This window comes from Theropithecus gelada, chromosome 4, assembly GCF_003255815.1.
Source record: "Theropithecus gelada isolate Dixy chromosome 4, Tgel_1.0, whole genome shotgun sequence".
Taxonomy (NCBI): Eukaryota; Metazoa; Chordata; class Mammalia; order Primates; family Cercopithecidae; genus Theropithecus; species Theropithecus gelada.
Genome location: NC_037671.1, coordinates 169,368,833 through 169,388,237, shown reverse-complemented (window position 1 = coordinate 169,388,237; position 19,405 = coordinate 169,368,833). Strand labels below are relative to the sequence as shown.

At 39.2% G+C, this 19,405-nt stretch overlaps 1 protein-coding gene across 2 annotated transcripts in view; it reads right to left on the bottom strand.

Moving 5' to 3' along the window:
* UTRN (utrophin) overlaps positions 1–19,405 on the bottom strand; it is a 581,550-nt gene that overhangs the window by 385,222 nt on the left and 176,923 nt on the right. For both annotated transcript variants that reach the window (XM_025381643.1, XM_025381644.1), the window contains exons 24-27: positions 10,596–10,709; positions 9,665–9,820; positions 4,493–4,663; positions 2,112–2,291 (exon numbers count right to left, since the gene is read on the bottom strand). In XM_025381643.1, the coding sequence (XP_025237428.1) occupies positions 2,112–2,291; positions 4,493–4,663; positions 9,665–9,820; positions 10,596–10,709 (621 nt within the window). The remainder of the gene's footprint in view (positions 1–2,111; positions 2,292–4,492; positions 4,664–9,664; positions 9,821–10,595; positions 10,710–19,405) is intronic.

The window sequence follows — 19,405 nt, the reverse complement described above, 5'->3', positions numbered from 1 at the left end:
ATCAATATAAGAAGAAAGCCACATTTTACCAAAACTGGAGTTATACTGTTCTTACTATATTGGTTTTGATCACTCATTCCCCTCTAAGGTTTCCAGAGCAGGGACCCAGGGGTTGTGTAGTGGGTGGATACATTTATAAATTTATAATCCCTTATAAGAGGAACTTATTTGAGTGGTAAGTTTAGGAGAAAGAATTCAGCTGGATGCCTCCTGGGCTTGTCGTCTTGAATGTACTAAATGAGTGAAGGCATCTGCTGGTCTACATAAATGAGTGAAGGCACCTGCTGGTCCACACTCCATATGAAGTATGCTTACCAGATCGGGGGCAGTACATTTTTCTACAAAGGGCCAGACAGTAAATATTTTAGATTTGGGGGACACATTTGGTTCCCATCACAGATTCTTCTTGGAGGGGGTTATGTGTTGTACAACACTTGAGAAATGTATACACTACTCTTAGTTAACCAGGTATCCAAAAACCAACCTACAAGTTAGATTTAATCCCTCAGCCAGTCCAGGTGCAGTGGCTCATGCCTGTAATCCCAGCACTTTGGTAGGCCAAGGCAGGAGGATGGCTTGAACCCAAGAGTTCAACACCAGCTTGGGCAACATAGCGAGACCCCCATCTCTATGAAAACATTAAAAAATAATTAGCCAGGTGTGGCGTTGCAAAGCTGTAGTCATAGCTACTCAGGAAGCGGGGACAGGAGAGTCACTTGAGGTTACAATGAGCTGTGATCACACCACTGCACTCCAGCACAGGTGACAGAGCAAGACCTTGTCTCAAACAAAACAAAACAAAATCCTCAGCCATAATTCGCCAACCACTGAATTAGAATAAAAGAAAAGAGTTTCTATTCCCCTATTTCTACAAGCAAAAAGCAGACCAAAAATCTGCTCAGTTGCAAGCATGACCTCTTTTCTAATGGGAAAGCAAAGATGACTCAAAGAAGATCACTCCCAAGAAGCAGATGGATCCCAAAACAAGTAGCTTTCTTACTAATTTGCCTCAATGATACATATTGATTTTAGCACAAAATTGGTTTAGAACAAGCAATGAATTAATTTACAAATGAATGAATGATCAAAGTAATGAATGAATTTAGGTTAAATATTGCAGTTGCCATTTTTTACCATTTCAGGATTTACCACAATACAAATATTTGTTTTACATTAAATTGAATGTAAATTAAACTGTTGTAAATTGAAAGCCTTCTTAAATCTTCCAACAAGCAATAACAATCATACTACTATAAAAACAAACAAGCAAAACCTTACTGTTAGTTTAAAAAAATTTCATAGAATCATCTACATTTTACATGTAATGGCCAGGAAGAAAAAAAAAAAAAAGGTATTTTATCTAAGGCCCAATAAAACGGTCACATATTTAAGTACTGTTTTTCCTTCAGATGACTCTCGAACTTTAATACCACTCAAAAGAAAATAATTCCTCTCTGTGTACTCAACCAGACAAGACAAAACAAAACAAAAGAGAGGCTTGTAATGTGCTCTGTAGTTTTTGGACTGGAACAGGCCCTACAGATCATCTGCTACATGAAAACCTGGATTGCACATATAAATAAAGTAAAGTTTGAAGATATAAAATGACTTGCCCAAGAACCTTCCGATAATTAGGGACAGATTTTGGTCTCCTATTTTTAACCCCTCTTTCATTTTTATCAAACTATTTCCCAAGAACTATTTTTCCTTTATGATCCAGAATTTGAAAGAAAAGTGAAGTTTTCTCCAAGATTTGAAAATGGCTGGCCGGGCGCGGTGGCTCACGCCTGTAATCCCAGCACTTTGGGAGGCCGAGGCGGGCGGATCACAAGGTCAGGAGATCGAGACCACGGTGAAACCCCGTCTCTACTAAAAATACAAAAAATTAGCCGGGCGCAGTTGTGGGAGCCGGAGGCTGAGGCAGGAGAATGGCGTGAACCCGGGAGGCGGAGCTTGCAGTGAGCCGAGATCGCGCCACTGCACTCCAGCCTGGGCGACAGAGCGAGACTCTGTCTCAAAAAAAAAAAAAAAAAAAAAAAGAAAGAAAATGGCCAAAACATTACAGAGTTTGGATCTCAGAAATACATCACTGAAAAATAATAATAATGTACCTCTAGTGTGTGGCACTTTCCTCGAATTCTGTTACAAAGAAGTTGGTAATTCTCCAGCACAACATTCAGCTCAGACGTCAACTCCTGGCCACCAGAGGGCATCTTGGCAGCTAATAACTTGATGTTGTCCTTGAGAATCTTCACTCTCACCTCCTTCTGCAACACATCCTCTTTTGCCCTCTGTTCCAAGAAAGGATGGATGAACTTGAAAAAAGTCTCCCTTTCTCAGTAACCAATTTCTTTTCTTTTCTTTTTTTTTTTTTTTTTCAAGAATTAAACCAAAGTTAAAACATCTGGATGATTTTAACTATCAAAACACTACATTATATAGGTAACAGTGAATGGTTCTTCGTGGGGTTTTGCCTTTGGTTTTGAGATGGAGTCTTGCTCACTGCAACCTCTGCCTCCCGGTTCAAGAAATTATCCTGCTTCAGCCTCCCGAGTAGCTGGGATTACAGGCGCCCACCACTACGCCTACCTAATTTTCATATTTTTAGTAGAGACGAGGCTTCACCATGTTGGCCGGGCTGGTCTCAAACTCCTGACCTCAGGTGATCCACCCACCTCGGACTCCCAAAGTGCTGGGATTACAGGCGTGAGCCACTGCACCCAGCCCAGTGAGTGTTTTTGAAATAAGAATGCTAACTCTAAAATTTCATTCATGCATCCAATGTACTCAGCCCCCACAAATGTTTTCATTTCATAACAGCAGTGTTAACATAAGTTATCCCAATTATGTTTACTGACATGAAGCATTTTCAAAGTCTGGGTCCAAGATCAGAATTTAAGTGAGTGAATTTTGATTATCACTGGAGGGCTGAGCAGATTACACTGCGATAAATACATTTTCACAAAAATTGAGGTACACTATGGTAGAAGTATCTTTAAAGGTTCTCTAAATAATTTAAACTTTTTTAAAAATTCTAGAACACAGGTACATGTATCCTTCTGCTAATTAATAGCATTTCAATTATAAAGTTAGACTGAGATGATCTGATCCAGAAATAGCTGTTTCTCAGTGCTCAAGATAAACAATCTGACATTCAGGAAAATCAACCTATTAGGTTGGTGCAAACGTAATTGCAGTTTATGCCATTATTTTTAATGGCAATAAATAAAAATAAAATAGTCTTTCACTTTCCCCTTTACTTTTCTCTACTATTTAATGGTTTTGAACTTCCTTACTTTGGGGGAAAGTAATTAGGTGTAGTGGTTTTGTAAGTCTTAATGGCTGTTTGAAAGAATAAAAATAAATAAAATGTTGCCCAATCAAATATTTAAATATCATTTTTCTCAAATCTCATCTATAGCAACTTTTAAAATCCAAAGAACTACAATGCCAATAATGTAAAGAAAGATAATAAATGAGACAATTCTTAACATGGTAGCCTATTTTAAAATACCTATGTACTGAGTATTTTTACATCTTTCAAAAAGAGCTGCACTTACAACAAGTCTCCTGTCATATTCACTTTGATTCATGTATAATAATGTATGAATGTCACATAATCCCTTTTTTGAAAAAAACTCTGCACAGAGATTTTTGCTTTAGTTACACTTCTAGGCAAGTTAACTTTGAGGTAAAACAGTCACTGTGTTGCTTAAGCTTATAGGGGAAAAAAGCTTTGAAAACACAATCTCCTTTGGCTTGAACACTCAAGGACAGTTGAAGCTGTGTTAGAAATTTGGGAATGATGCCCAGTTCTTTTATTATATATAAAAAGAGAGTGTTCAAGACTCTCAACATAGGAGTACAAATTTACAGGAAATGTATCCAGTGAATCCAACTAATAAGAACTCCCTTGATGCATTCCTACCGCTACTCCTACCTGCTCTAATGAAACGTCGGTCTTCATATGTGCCGTAAGTATTACCTGGAAGATCAGTACAAGGAAAATAATAACAAACCTCAGACAACTTGGGAGGTCTCTTTTGTTCCCCTTGCAAAGAACAATTCTTCGTGAAAATTTTTGGAAATAGTAATGAATGCAATTAATGCCACTGGATTGTGCACTTAAAAATTAAAATGGCCAATGTTATATGTATTTACCCCAATTTAAAAAAATGATCATTCTTCCTCACACCCACTACCATAGGGTTTTAAATCATTCTCTATAGCCTCCCAGAGGTCTAACTTAAGAGCCTGTCTCACAGGCCCTCATGGACTCAACTCATGGGCCAAGCCATACATGCGGACTCCTGGCTTCCTTCCCCTGCTAAAATCAGAGCAGCTACCCTGTTACACTTTTTTAATTCAAAAACCTACTGTGAAAGATGCTATGTGCACACAGTGCTTGACAGTTGGAGAGACAATTGATGGGCTGGTTTTAAAGGGAGGAGGGAGGCATGAAGTCTGTTGGCACTGGTTGTCCCCGCCTCACCTTCATCTCTTCCACAGCACTCTCAAGCTCTTCTGGTGACTTGTACTCAAAATCCCGCTCCAGGTATTCTTCCTCAGCCTGGGTCATCCATTCCTGCATCTCTGCCAAGTCTTTCTTTAGGTTCGCAGCTTTTTCTTGACTTTCAGACAACCTACTTTTTTGAGTAACGATCTACAAAGGAAAAACCATTCCCCCAAATAAACAAATGTTAACGTGTTCAATATCAAGTTTTAGCTCTTAATATTTAAAGGCACGTGATAACTTTCCACAACAAATTGCATGCTTTAAAATTCAGATAAAATGTCATGCACTTCGTGCTAATGCTGTGGAATATAAGCAATAATGAAAATAATCTTATGACTGGAATTCTACACATTTGGATAATACTCTTATCTCGAAATATCTATTATAATTTTGAAAACGCATAACTGTTGACTGTAATCCCAGATGTAGGAATCTATAACAGTAAAAGCACATATATGAAGTAAATTTAATGTAGCACTGTTTATAATGAAAAACAAAAAAAGGAAAAACAAAAAACCTAGAAGCCAGTCAGGTTTGGTGGCTCACGCCTGTCATTGCAGCACTTTGGGAGGCCAAGGCAGGGGGATCACCTGAGGTTAGGAGTTTGAGATCAGCATGGCCAACATGGCAAAACCCCATCTCTACTAAAAATACAAAAATTAACCAGGCATGGTGGCACATGCCTGTAGTCCCAGGAGGTGGAGGCAGGAGAATTGCCTGAACCTGGGAGGCAGAGGTTGCAGTGAGCCGAGATCACACCACTGTACTCCAACCCGGGGAACAGAGCAAAACTCCGTCTCAAAAAAAAAAAAAAGCCTAGAAGCAACCAAAATATCCATTTTCTTCTTTTTAACTGCACTTCCCATTAAGATTTCACTTTTAAAAAGCAGCGAGGGATAGGCTGCTATTAAAGATGTCATAAAACACTGCTCTATAAAATTTTGGTTTTGATATCTACTATATTTGTATATGCCACACAGACACAAAAAAGTTACAGTAAAAAATAAATAGTTGTCTGATTCTGATTCAGTAACTTAGTTAAAAATTTCAGAGAAGTCAAGAAATATTTTCAGAGCACTCCTCCCCATAACAACAAACTGACTTCTACTGTGAGAGAAGGCATCGTTCTGCAGTCACAGTCCAACCCCTACGTGACAAGTTCAGCCTTATGCTAAAATTAAATGCTGCAGTAGTGGCCACACTGCCAGGGCCTGCTTGGCTGCTAGGCTGATAGTAACCAAAGGCCAGCACAGGAACTGGATGGTTCTCACGGAAGTTAAAGTTAAGCAAGAGATAGAGGCTCCAGTCCCTCTCTCCAAATAGGATCTCTGGCATAAAAATAGACAGGACCAAACAAGAGCTTTTCTTCCACTGTCCCCACAGGGTAACCAAGGAACTGGTGCCAGCAACACTCACAATCCCATTCCCAAGCCTGGCTGATCATCAGGTTAACCTGGTAAGCTTTTCATTAAAATACATGCACACACACAGAAAGACAAAGAGAGAGAGAGAAAGATTCTTGGGCCTCACTTCCAGAAAATTCTCTGTATGTGTACTTTTTGAACACTAGTCAGCAATATAATTTTCACAGATCCAAACACAAATGAAGAAAATAAAGACACTACCACAACAACAACAAAACATCCTCAAAATTATCTTTAATTATCCTGAGAATATATACTTTCTATTTTTTGGCATTTAAATGTTCCTGTTTTACAGGATATCACGAATATAATAGACAAAATAAACTATCTTTGTTGTTGATTTGTTTTATATGCCTGTTCTTTTCACAAAATGAAAATTTGACAAAATTGTGTTTGTCCAAAACTACTTCAACATTTGTACTAGTCAATGCAATGCAATAGTCTGGAAATGCTCTAGATAATTTTCACACCTCCTTCCTAAGGACACTTTAAATTTCCCATATATTTATTCCTGTATTTTGAATCAGCAATTCACAATGAATTCTTTGTTGTCATATTTATGTGGGTGGATGGATGGATGGATGGATGGATGGATGGATGGATGGATGGATCGATCGATCGATAAAGATACAAACTTCTAATTATCACCTTCCTTGATCCTCACTGCCACTTCCAAACCATTCTCTATTTATTTCCTCAAAAACCCCAGTTCCTCAAGGCACATGCCATCAGATTACAGCATATTGAGAAAAATTTGAATTTAGCTAGGATAAGAGATGAGAGTACAACATTATTAGTTTCTTAAGTGTGATCATGGTATTGTGATTTTGCAGAAGAATACCTTCATGCTTGGAGAATCATGCTAGAGTATTTAGGGCTGAAGTGTCATGATGTTTTCAATTTCCTGTTCAAAAGTACCCAAAAAAAGGGTGTGTGTGTGTGTGTGTGTGTGTGTAAAGAGAAGGGCAGAGAGAGAGAAAGCAAAGGTGATAAAACATTAGCGAGTCTCTGAATGGATGGCTATACAGCTGCTCCTTTTATCATTCTTTTAACTTTTCCTTACATTTGAACGTGTTCAAAATAAGTTAGTTGGGTAAAACAACAAAAACAAAGCAAAATATTCAGTTATGCAAATATAAATTTTTCTGATACAAACATTAGCCAAAAGCATTTTATTAAGAAATATGTACTATCCACATGACTGTGGGGTATACCTATATTTCACATTGACTTTTATTTTTCACTGCTTTGTCACTCACTTCAGCTATATATAGCCTCAGTATTATTCCACTAATAAAAATCAAAACAATCGAGACAGAATACCTCCCAGTTCTACTGTTCCATATCATTTCCTCCCTTCCATTACCATAGAGAAACCATATCTCTAGCAACATCTTCACTTAGATCGTGGATCTCACCCTTACATAATCACAGACTTCACTTGAGAAATTCTCCTATCTCAATCTCTTTCTGCACCATCATTTTTTTCTAAATGAGAGGTCCTCTCATTAATATCTCTCATTTAATATCTCTCATTATAAAAAATAACAAAACCACCTCTTTGGATTCCCATCACCAGTACCCACCCATTTATCTGCTCCCCTGAAGAGAAATTTCTCAAAGTTGGTTATGCTTGGTGTCCCAGTTCCTCAGTTCCCATACCCTCCTTGACACTCTCCACTATGATTATTTTTCCCACCAGATCACTGACCCTACTTACTCAAGGTTATTAAATGCCTCCTTCTTATAAAATTTAAAGCTTGATTTTCTGTTTTGATTGGCCCCTGCAATCCTCAGCATTAGGCACTGTGAAGTTTTCTCCACCTAGCATCTGGGACCCCACATTCCCTGTTACTGATTTTTCCTCCTTAGCTTCTAGCATCAAATTTAACCCTTCCAGAATGGTAGTCATCATTTCACCTACACCCACAAAAGCTTTTCCTTCGTTATTGCAGTAAATGACACCACAATTCACACAAAGTGGAAGCTTTGCAAAAATTCTGAGTCATGCTTGACCGTTCACTTTTTCTCCTATCACACATCCAATTCTTTCCTTAGGTCTCTTCTTTATTTTCAAACCTAGTATTTCTCATGCCCTCCATCACTACTTCTCTAGCCTCTCTAGTACATGGGGCCATCCTCTCTCTCCAAGATTGCAGTAACCTTATAAGGATTCTTTCTATTTTCATTCTTGCCTTCCCCGAGCAAACTACTCACATGAAAACCAGAGAAAGGCCGAGTGCAGTGGCCCATGCCTGTGATCTCCATGCTTTGGGAGGCTGAGGCAGGAGGATGGCTTGAAGTCAGCAGCATCTGACCAGACTGGCATCTGGTCTCAAACTGCTGACTTCAAGCCATCCTCTTGCCTCAGCGTCCCAAAACATTGAGCCAGAACCCCATCTGTACAATTTTTTTTTTTTTTTTTTAGACAGGGTCTGGCTCTTTCACCCAGGCTGGAGTGCAGTGGGGCAATCTCAGCTCACTGTAACCTCCATCCCCTGGGCTCAAGCCACTCTCCCACCTTAGCCTCCTAAGTAGCTGGGACTATAGGCACATACCACCATGCCCGGCTAATTTTTGTAATTTTTATAGAGATAAGGTTTTGTCATGTTGCCCAGGCTGGTCTCAAACTCCTGAGCTCAGGCAATCCACCCACCTCAGCCTCCCAAAGTACTGGGATTACAAGCATGCACCACTGCATCTGGCTCAAAAGTATTTATAAAATTATCTAGTCATGGTGGTGAAAACCTATAGTCCCAGCTACCCAGGAGGCAGGAGGATTGCTTGAGCCCAGGAGTTCAAGCCTGCAATAAGCAAGGATCCTGCCACTGCACTCCAGCCTGGGTGACAGAGCAAGATAGTGTTGCTAAAAAAAGGAAACAAAACAAAAAGCCAGAGTGACCTTGAAAGATCTATATCACACGTCACTTCCCTGTTCAAACCCTTCAAATTCCTTTCTGTGTAATATCATACTTGAAATAAATCCCAAGTCCTTTCCTCCAAGGCCATAGCTAATCCATCCTCTGCCTACCTCTAACCTCCAATATTCCTATTCTCCAACTCACTAACTCCTCTCTACACTGCCTTCATTCTCTATTAAACAGACAAAGTTCATTCCCACCACAGAGTTTTAAAACTTGCTATTCTCCATGCCTGAATGTTCTTATCTGAACCTTACAAGGTTAATCTCTTACTTTACTCAGTTCTTTATTCAAATGTCCCCATCTCAGAAAGTCCTTCCCTGACCCTCCTATTTGAAATAACCCACCTAGCCCTAACTCCTTGCTACTCCTCCATGATATTATTTGTTATCCATCTGCCTCACTAGAATGTAAGCTCCTTAAGAGGAGTTTCTTCTTCCTTGTTCAATGCTGTACCTGCAGTGCCTAGAATGATGCTTGACAGTTGGCAACTGATTAAGAAATATTTGCTAAGTAAATAAATGATCACACTCAAATGTTTTAGGGGTAAAGCAAGTGTCATAAATGTGTTTCAAGACAGGTTTAAGACAAGAATGGGTAAGCCCTGAGCCAAACTGCACAATCAGCACCCTCTCTTAATTCAAAAAATGATGTCCTTTTTTTGCCCCAGCTCGCTACCCACGCTGGAGTTATTTTAGACCATTGTTTTTCAAACTGGATGGGTCATAATACATTTAGTCAGTTAAGAGCAGCTATAGTCTACATCTCTTGAAAACCACAGATAGCAACGTTGAGAAACTCACCTCCTTGCTAAGTTTCTCCAGTTGGGTTTGGTAGTCACTTAGTCTTGTCTGCACCCAAGTTTTTATTCCAGCAACGGGACCACTTCGAAGATTAGTCTCTATTTCCTTCATGTTTTTCAGAGATGATTCAATTGTTTCTATTTCATTAACAAATGCCTAAACACATAAAAGATGCATGTTGAGTTCATTACTATATAAGTGGATGCCATAATTATAGTTTGTCTGCTTATCTCCCTGCAAATATTATAGAAGCAGACTGCTTAAGAGTCATTACTTCTAACTACTTAAGAAATATTGTGCCATAAGAAACTCATTTCACCTGGGTGCTTGATATAGCCATCTGACAAATTAGATCAGAAATACTTGACTCTCAGCAGGCAACAGTCTTTTAATTAATGTAGAGAAGCCTAATGATTTAACCAAATATAAACTGCATGCACTATTACTAGCAAATTCATTTTTTTTGGGGGGGTTGTTTTTTCTTTATACTTTAAGTTCTAGGATACATGTGCACAACGTGGAGTCATTGTATATTGCTTTTCTTGTGCCACATGGTGAGGATTTAAGAAAAACATACTTAACAAATGAATTTGATGAACAGACACTTCTCAAATTCATTTGTACATTTTTTTTTAAATCCTTACCATGTGGCACAAGAAATGCAATATAAAATGACTTCTAATGAACTAAAATTGTTCTTGTTCTCTATTCTATAACTTCTCAAAATTCTATAACCGTGGCCAGAAGTAAAAACATGATGAATCTTTCATTCTTTTATTAGCTATAAAGTCATAAAAGCTTTATGATGAAAGATATTTTATCTAGATTTAATGCTATGTTATATTCTCACAATTTTAATAATAGCAGCGAAAAACATAGAAAAAGAACAAAACATTATTTATGACAAATTCCCCAGATCAGCAAAACTCACAGAGCACTGGTCTAACTGCCTCTGTAGATCCGCGTCGTTTCCTCGGGCAGCCTGCTGTTTCATTAAGAAGTCTTTCACGCCATCCATCCACTTCTCAATGACTGTTGAATCAGCCTAAATCGAACACGATAACGGAGAGGGATATTACTCCATGACGTTCAGTCTACTACATCTCAAGATCTACCGCCACTGGAACAAAGGCAACTTTTTAAAGCTCCGATGGTATCATTTTCGCTTAGTTTATTTCTTTTTTTAAGGCTTCCAACTTTGAAAATGATTACTTTCTTCATTCTTGACTAAAATCCTCAAGAGACGACAGGCTAGTAACCATTCTAAAAATTTCCAAACACTAGCTCTTTTTGCTTAAATGCAAACAATAGGTATGATTTAAAATGCAAATTACAGGGAAAAAATGCATTTCTAAGTTTAATCAGCTATAAAATATTTTTCTCTGATATAATTTAGAACAATTTTTCTTTAAAGTTAGTAACTCAGAGCAGGAATGAACAAATAGCACGGTGGAGGGAATACAATAGATGGCTCTCATTTCTGCCGTTGGATGCCTTTTTATCTGAGAACTCAGGACAGTCACTGCTCTGCTCCATTCTTTCATCCAACATTTATTAAGCAGCTACTGTATACATAATCTAGTTACTGTGTATGGTGATAAGGGTTCAAAGACAAATGTGAAAACATTTTGCAAAGAGAAAGAGGCTTTAGAGAGAAAGTAACATTGGAACTGGGCCTTAAAGAATGCAAATAAGGGTCAGGCATAGTAGCTCACGCCTGTAATCCTAACACTTTGGGAGACCCAGGCCATGGATCACGAGGTCAAGAGATTGAGACCATCCTGGACAACAAGGTAAAACCCCATCTCTACTAAAAACACAAAAATTAGCTGGGCATGGTGGGGCGCCTGTAATCCCAGCTACTCAGGGGGCTGAGGCAGGAGAATTGCTTGAACCTGGGAGGCAGAGGTTGCAGTGAGCCAAGATCACACCACTGCACTCCAGCCTGGCAACAGAGCAAGACTCTGCACCCCCCCCCAAAAAAAAGAAAAATAAAAAGAGAATGCAAATAAGTAGATATAATTTGAGCTTTTGAGCTCTAATACCAAAGTCATTTCTTTCCATAGGTGGGCAACTGCCATGTTTTTCTCCAGTCTTCTGCTGATGACATGTTCCCAATTCCTTCCATGATGTCTGCAGGACATGACATCTAGGTATTGCTCACTACTCTGATCAACATGCTCTGGAATCTACATCAGATTTTTAATGTCCTTAAAATATGCCACCCAGAACCACCTATTCTGATCCTTATAATGTTTGAATTGATCACAAAGATCTAACTACTTTATACAAGGTTATGAGAGATTATCTCAAACACTTTGGTGAAATCAAGACTTGCCAAGAATGTTCATTTGTGAGCATTATTTGAACTAAATGAGAGAGCATCTCCAAATGTGAGATGTTATCACTCTATGCATCCAATAATCTAGTCTTCCTCCTCAAAAAAAAGAAAAAGAAAAAGAAAAGAAAAGAAAAGAAAAGTAGTACTTAAAGGAAATGAGTCTGGACAAGGCCTATTAGTGGTATCCCTGTTGATTCCTGGTGACCACCACATTCTTTCCTAAGCACATATAAGATCTCTAGTCGGTTATTTATCTTACAGTTTGGCTAGGAACTGACATCAAACTTACTTTATAGCTTCAGCTTCTAAAAACTAATGTGTCCTCTTAATTAGGACATTTCTCCATCTCCATTTTTCTGGTAATTTCTCACAAGTTTATGACATGACTGACCCTGAGATCATGGGTAAAAATTCCACTTGGGATGCAGATTTATGCATCTGGAGGAACTCTGAGTGCTTTTGCCTGTGGTCCTTAGTTCAGGCTCTAAAGCACTCTCAGTAATGACTATTCCATACTTTCTAGTTTTGAAAGCCATTCTCTGTTGAAGATGGCAAGTAAAAAGTGCTTATCCAGCTAGGTTTCTCTGTGTGTCCTCCATTAATATTACACCATCCTGTTTAAGCACTTCTGCATCTAGTTTATTCTTGGCACAGTTTTGAAAGCCATTTCAGTCCCATTGCACACTTTCCCCAAGCTGCTTCCTCCTCTCTTCTCCAGTCTGTCTGACATGATTCCATAGGTCCATGCTACCCTTATATATTTTCAGTTGGTTACAGGTCATTTCTGTGTTTGCTCCAGCATTTCAAGATCTTAGCATAGAAGGCATCTTGGGAAGACATGCTCAGAGCGGGTAGAGTGGGGCATCCAAAAAAAGACAGAAGTGCAAAAAGAGAGAAAGTGTGAAGACATTCATAGAGTTCATAAAATACGACTTTAAAAATTCTCACTTAACTTGTCACCACAGATTCCTGCACTGCTAATCTCCATTCTGCACTGTTAAAGAATGCATTACTGGGGCCAGGCGTGGTGGCTCATGCCTGTAATCCCAGCACTTTGGGAGGCTGAGGCAGGCAGATCACGAGGTCAGGAGATCGAGACCATCCTGGCTAACATGGTGAAACACCACCTTGACTAAAAATACAAAAAAAAATGAGCCAGGCATGGTGGCGGTGCCTGTAGTCCCAGCTACTTGGGAGGCTGAGGCAGGAGAATGGCGTGAACCTGGGAGGCGCAGCTTGCAGTAAGCCGAGATCACGCCACTGCACTCAAGCCTGGGCAACAGAGCAAGACTCTGTCACAAAAAATAAAAAATAAAAAATAAAAAATAAAATAAAATTTAAAAATGCATTACTGCTATATAACTGGGAAATTCATTAACTGTACTTTGAATAAGGAAAACTGATGGTCTCCTCAGCCAAAAATTTTCAAAGTGTATATGGAAGCATTATATTTCAAGGAGGTTTTAACCACAATTGGCTTTGACTTGAGAAAATGGCCTTAACTACTCCAGTCACTGGCATATGAGGAAGTTTTATGGACTTGACTGCCTTCCTTCCTCCCTCCTTCCCACACTCTCTCTGACACACACAGACCCATGAGGGAACACACATTTCACATGTATCTGTTCCTTCTCTCCCTCTTAAACTTCGACGTGAGAAAAAAGAAAGAGAAAAGCAACAGACAGACAAGCCATGTAGGCCAATGGATCATCCCAACAGTGAGGAAAGGAATAGAAGGGAATCTGTACACACTGTAATATTTTCACTACTAAAAATCCTGCATGTAATTCTGACCATGCTGTGTTCTAAAAGAGACAGTGTGCCCAAATAAAGAAATTCTAAGGTCTGACTACCAAGCTCAACACCTGCCTAGCCATGGGGCTTTGAGAAACTAATTTTTCTTTGACCCTTAGTAACTCATCTGTAAAATTAGAATCATAACAACTATCTTGTCTGGTTGTTCTGAAAAACAGAGATTCCCACATAGAAGAATGCACTAAATGGTAGCGATTATTATACTAAGATCTACAAAACTAACTCCTTTATTATTACCAAGATTAAGACCATAAGAGTTACCACATCCAAGTTTTGGTGTTTATGTCCCATCAGAGGAACCACAGGAATGAACGGACAAGATGAGCACGTGTTTGCGTAAGCATAGATTTCACCTTTTTAATTGCTGCCAACATTAATGCTTGTTCTATCCTGTAACTGCTTCAAACCGCTACTGCTTATATATCTGGCCAGACCTGGCCAAATATAGCTCATGGGAAGGAATCGGTACAGAAGGAAAGGCCCACCCTTCAGAAGTGCTTGGCAGCTGCAGATTCACTGGGCGTTTCCACCTCGTGGCACACGGCGCGGGAAGGGTTATAAGTCCCGAAAATCAATGCTGTGAGGGTGAAGGCAGGAGACAGGGAGCTCTGCTCTGCCTTCCATTCTCCCTATCCTATCTCCTCTTTCCCTGAGCAAAATATTGTCACAGTCAACCTGTAGCAGATGTTTCCTGTGCTTTTCAAACATACCAAAAGGCAGTTCATCTTTAAGACAATTCCACAGCAAAGAGGTTGGTTACAAAGATCGTGGAACAGCTCACATGAAAATAGTGTTTCTCTGTCCATTTAAAAATTACTCAGCTGATGCACTTAAAGGCTTCTAATCTACAATAATGATGATTTTTTTTCTTCACCTCCATCTGCTTACAGAACACACACACACTTTTTTTTTTTTTTTTCTTTTTTTTTTGAGACGGAGTCTCAGTCAGTGGCCCAGGCTGGAGTGCAGTGGCGCGATCTCGGCTCATTGCATGCTCCGCCTCCTGGCGTGAACTCATTGCAAGTTCACGCCATTCTCCTGCCTCAGCCTCCCGAGTAGCTGGGACTACAGGCACCCGCCACCACGCCCGGCTAATTTTTTTGTATTCCTTAGTAGAGACGGGGGGTTTCACCGCGTTAGCCAGGATGGTCTCGATCTCCTGACCTCGTGATCCGCTCGTCTCGGCCTCCCAAAGTGCTGGGATTACAGGCTTGAGCCACCGCGCCCGGCCAACACACACACTTCTTTAAGGGACTTCAGTTCTTATAAATCAAAACAAAATATAAAAACTGCTAGTAAATTTCTAAAGCAAATGTCATTATTTCACATGCAAAAAAAAATAAACTAAGTACTAATCTGGGGCAGCCATTTCTCATTCCTGTTTTTACTCACAAATATTCAAATAAATATAAAATTACTAATACAGTATTTTTTGAAAATCAAAATATCAAATATTCTAGTTTGGAAAGGTCAAAGTCTACACCGACCACTACTGCTCAAAAGCAATGATTTCTAAGCATTTCACCTGGGCAACACCCTGCTATGGGATCACAGAAAAGGAACTGCAAGGTCATTAAAACAATTCCTTTGATCCTAACTCACATCGTCTCCCACCCCCAATCCTGTCAGCTAAGGATGGAGGTAATTTAAAGCTTGGTAAATCTGGATTTAAGACAGTAAGATTCCAAGGTACACAACTACCTCCGGAGACTTGATTACAGCTAAATTCTTGGAATTTTTTTTGCTCCTCCCCCATCTGTTGGAATGTCCACAGCTTTTTAAGATATAGACCAGAAAAAAAAAAAAAAAAAAAATACTGTGAAGCCAGAATTAAAACAGTAATTTAAGGTTGCAAGGTTCCTATTTTGTTTCACTTTTTAATATTCAATAACCTCAAAATCACAACCTTGAAAATGTGCTCTCTCACTTAGTAGGGAAGACAAACAATGACATTGCTACTACACTTATTTATCAAAAACTAATAAAGTCCTTAAATCTAAGGTAGGGAATATATGAATATTCCCTTCAGTAAAGTAAAATGTGTTCACAAATAAGAAAAAAAAAAACCCTTATGAGAAATCAATTATATATTACCTAAACAGGGTTAAATCATCTGTACTAATATTACTCTTAGAAAGTATTGCATTTTTACCCTAAAATGCTTTCCAAAGTACTTTTAAAACCTGGTTCTGCCTGTTGGAGCTCCAGCACCCCCGCTTCCAGATTCCGGGTCAGAGCAAGTCCATTCATGTGTGCCTTTGACTGCTCAACAATCGAAGGAAGAGGCATGACTACACAGGTGTCCTGCCACTTAGGATAACCAGGCATTTAGACTGTATCAATCCACTCTCACTAGAGAGGCCCGACACATCAATTACATTCACATCTGCTAACTTGCTCTATGCCTGACGGGGAGCCAACCCTCAAAGAGCTCATGCCTCGTGGGAGGAGAGACACACACTTCTCACCATAATAAAAGACAGCCTGAGATGTGTCGTGAAGGTGTAAATGACACGCAGTTGAATCACAGAGGAGGGAATGATTATCTAGCTGTGGGTGTAGTGATGAGCTGGGCTGAAGACAGATGAGCAGAGAGGAGGAGGAGGATGTGAATTCCTAGCAAGTATGTGACATTTCCAGAGAAAGGCTATAGTCTAGGGTGATCTTTGGTGACCCACTGTATTCTCCCCACCTGATTCAGCTCACAGTGGAGATGCAGGGAGGGCTTCAGGGCAAGAAAGGGACATTTTGTATTAATGGCACTTTGTATTAACTTGTATTAATAGTGAAGACAACCAGATCCTTTCAGAAGTACACCTCTTGTATTGGTGTGAAAGATGAATTCTAGAGAGAAGAGACAGGAAGTGGGGGTCGGATTTAAAGGGTAATGAAATTGTCAGGGCAAGAGATTGCAGGAGAGCCTGAACCCAGAAGGAAGGGGTTGGAGAAGGAGCCTGAAAAGACAGGAGCGCTGGAAAATAGAAGACAGTTTGGTGTGTGCCTTGGGGGCATCTTTCATGATTTCCCAGTTATACACACGGCAGAAGCTCTTGAATAAGGAAAAGGAAATATGTAATATGAAATACCTTGCAGCCCCTAATTCCAAAGATATTACTGCTGGTGAGGAGAGATCTATAAGTAGCCTCTTGGGATTTTATAATATTTTATCCCTATGATTCACAGGAAAATCCAGTCAGTAAAATCAATAATGGAAAAAAGAAATACCCATTTCATGTATTTTCAAATGTTTTGTCACCTGGAAGGGGTACAGTAGTTTATAAAAGTAACAATGAATATTTTACCTCGTAAGTACCGGAATGGAGGTTATTGCTTTGGCATGGCACAAATAAAAATAATTTAAGAATGTATTTGGGCATGACACAATGAGTAAGAATATGTAGGTCCAATCGCTACATGCACAAAAGGAACCAGCCATGGAGACAAAGGAAATGCAGGCAAAAGAGGAAAAACACTATGATGCCAACAAATAACAGAAAACTAAAATTTGCACACAACTAACAGCCACTTACAAACATTGAAGGATAGTAGAAAAAAGCAAGCACATAGCCACGAAAACACCTTCAAAGTTTAAATGTGCTGTATCAATGAAAGATGTTATTAAGTAGTGGGATTCACTTCCGAATTCTATCTGGACTATAGATTTAAATGTACCTCACAGAGTTCCAATATCATTTGTTTCCATAGTGTGGGGAAAAATTATAAGAATTAGCAATATTTGTCCATTTTTCTTGTCCAATTTCAATGTACAAGGATCCACTGTTAATATTAGCTGCCCCCAGGAAAGAAAATGGTATTGGGGAAGAATAGGAACTCTAAATGTTCGCTGTAAGTATTTCTATGTTATTCAATTTCTTCCCAATGTGTAGGCTTCAAACGCTACTCATATATGAAAAATGCATTTTAAAAATAAACAAGTCAACTATTTTATTCCTATGAAACTTTATTATGAATTGGCATTGAATCTAAAACCTACTGTGCTTCATGCCTTAAAGACAAAAATAATTAAATGCCTAAAAAATTATCTATCAGGTCATTGAAAAAGGGAAAACAATGATAATCAGCAAGTAAATATTTATTGTAATTATCTAATAATTTGAGGGCTGGAGCTTAAAGTTTTCCCAAGTAAATCATGAGTAGTTAAGTAACCAGCAATTCCTGTAAAGCAAAAAAAAGGAGTTTTCTTATGAATTTAAAATAAAACATGTATTTCAATGAAAGAGTTATACAATTAAGAAATACAGACACTGTATTCCTTAACTATAATCTTGCAGTTAGCACACAAGAAGCAAATAAAAAAATAACTGGACATTACAAATCTGCTATTGTAACAACACACACTTAAATATCCAGACGCATAGTTTATGTTGGATATTTTTAATGGAAATAAATATTTAGCACACACTCCAAGTGACCACTTTTCATGCCTGGATTTGCTACATTAATAGCAACAACCTACCAAAGCCTAAAGCTGGATTACTATAACCACAGGACTCTTTTGTGTTTTGGGAGAATATTTATTCTCATTAAGCTCCATATTGAAATATTAGCATACATTTAGCTGACCCTCAGATACACTTTTAAGAGGCAGAAGACTAACCCTGAGGTTAAACTCCATTTACACTTGGGACTTAAATCTGAAAACAAAGAGATGATCTTTTGAAAAGATGGGAAATGTTTAAGCGGCATTGCTAAACGTTGGCACTACTGACATTTGGGACCAGATGATTATTTTGGTGGGAGGCTGTCCTGTGCATGGTGGGATGTTTAGCTGCATCCCTGGTCTCTACCCACTGGAAGCCTTTTCCCAGAGTTCCGACAGCAGAAATGTCTCCAGAAATTTACAAGTATCCTCTGGAAGGTAAAATCACCCCAGTTGAGAATCACTGATAATCCAATGCTGGGACCATAACCAAAAACTTTAGAATTATAGAAAAGGTCAATGCTCATTTTAAAAGCTGGAAACAATTACAACTGATAATACACGATGAGAAGTGAGACCATCACAAAGCATAATGGGCCAGGCGCGGTGGCTCATGTCTGTAATCCCAGCATTTTGGGAGGCTGAGGAGGGCAGATCACCTGAGGTCAGGAGTTTGAGACCAGCCTGGCCAACACGGTGAAACCTCGTCTCTACTAAAAATAAAACTTTAGCCAGGTGTAGTGGCATGTGCCTGTAGTCCCAGTTACTCGGGAGGCTGAGGCAGGAGAATTGCTTGAACCCGGGAGGCTGAGGTTGTAGTGAGCCAAGATCGCACCATGGCACTCCAGCGTGGGGCAACAGAGTAAAATTCCATCTTAAAAAAATAAATAAGTAAATGAGTCAAAAATACTAAGCCACACAAAACACATTTCTCTCCCTAATTACTGGTTTATTTGAATGAGATCTCCATCAAGAACTGCAGGTTACACCTAGAGAAAAACTACCTCCTGTCACTACAATCACACACAGCTACCCACACATACACACAACTCCTCCATCAGTGTCTTCTGCTGATCATTCATTGGAACTACCCATTAGTTCCTAAGTCAAAGAACGCTCCTCCAAATTCAGTGGTGACCACTCA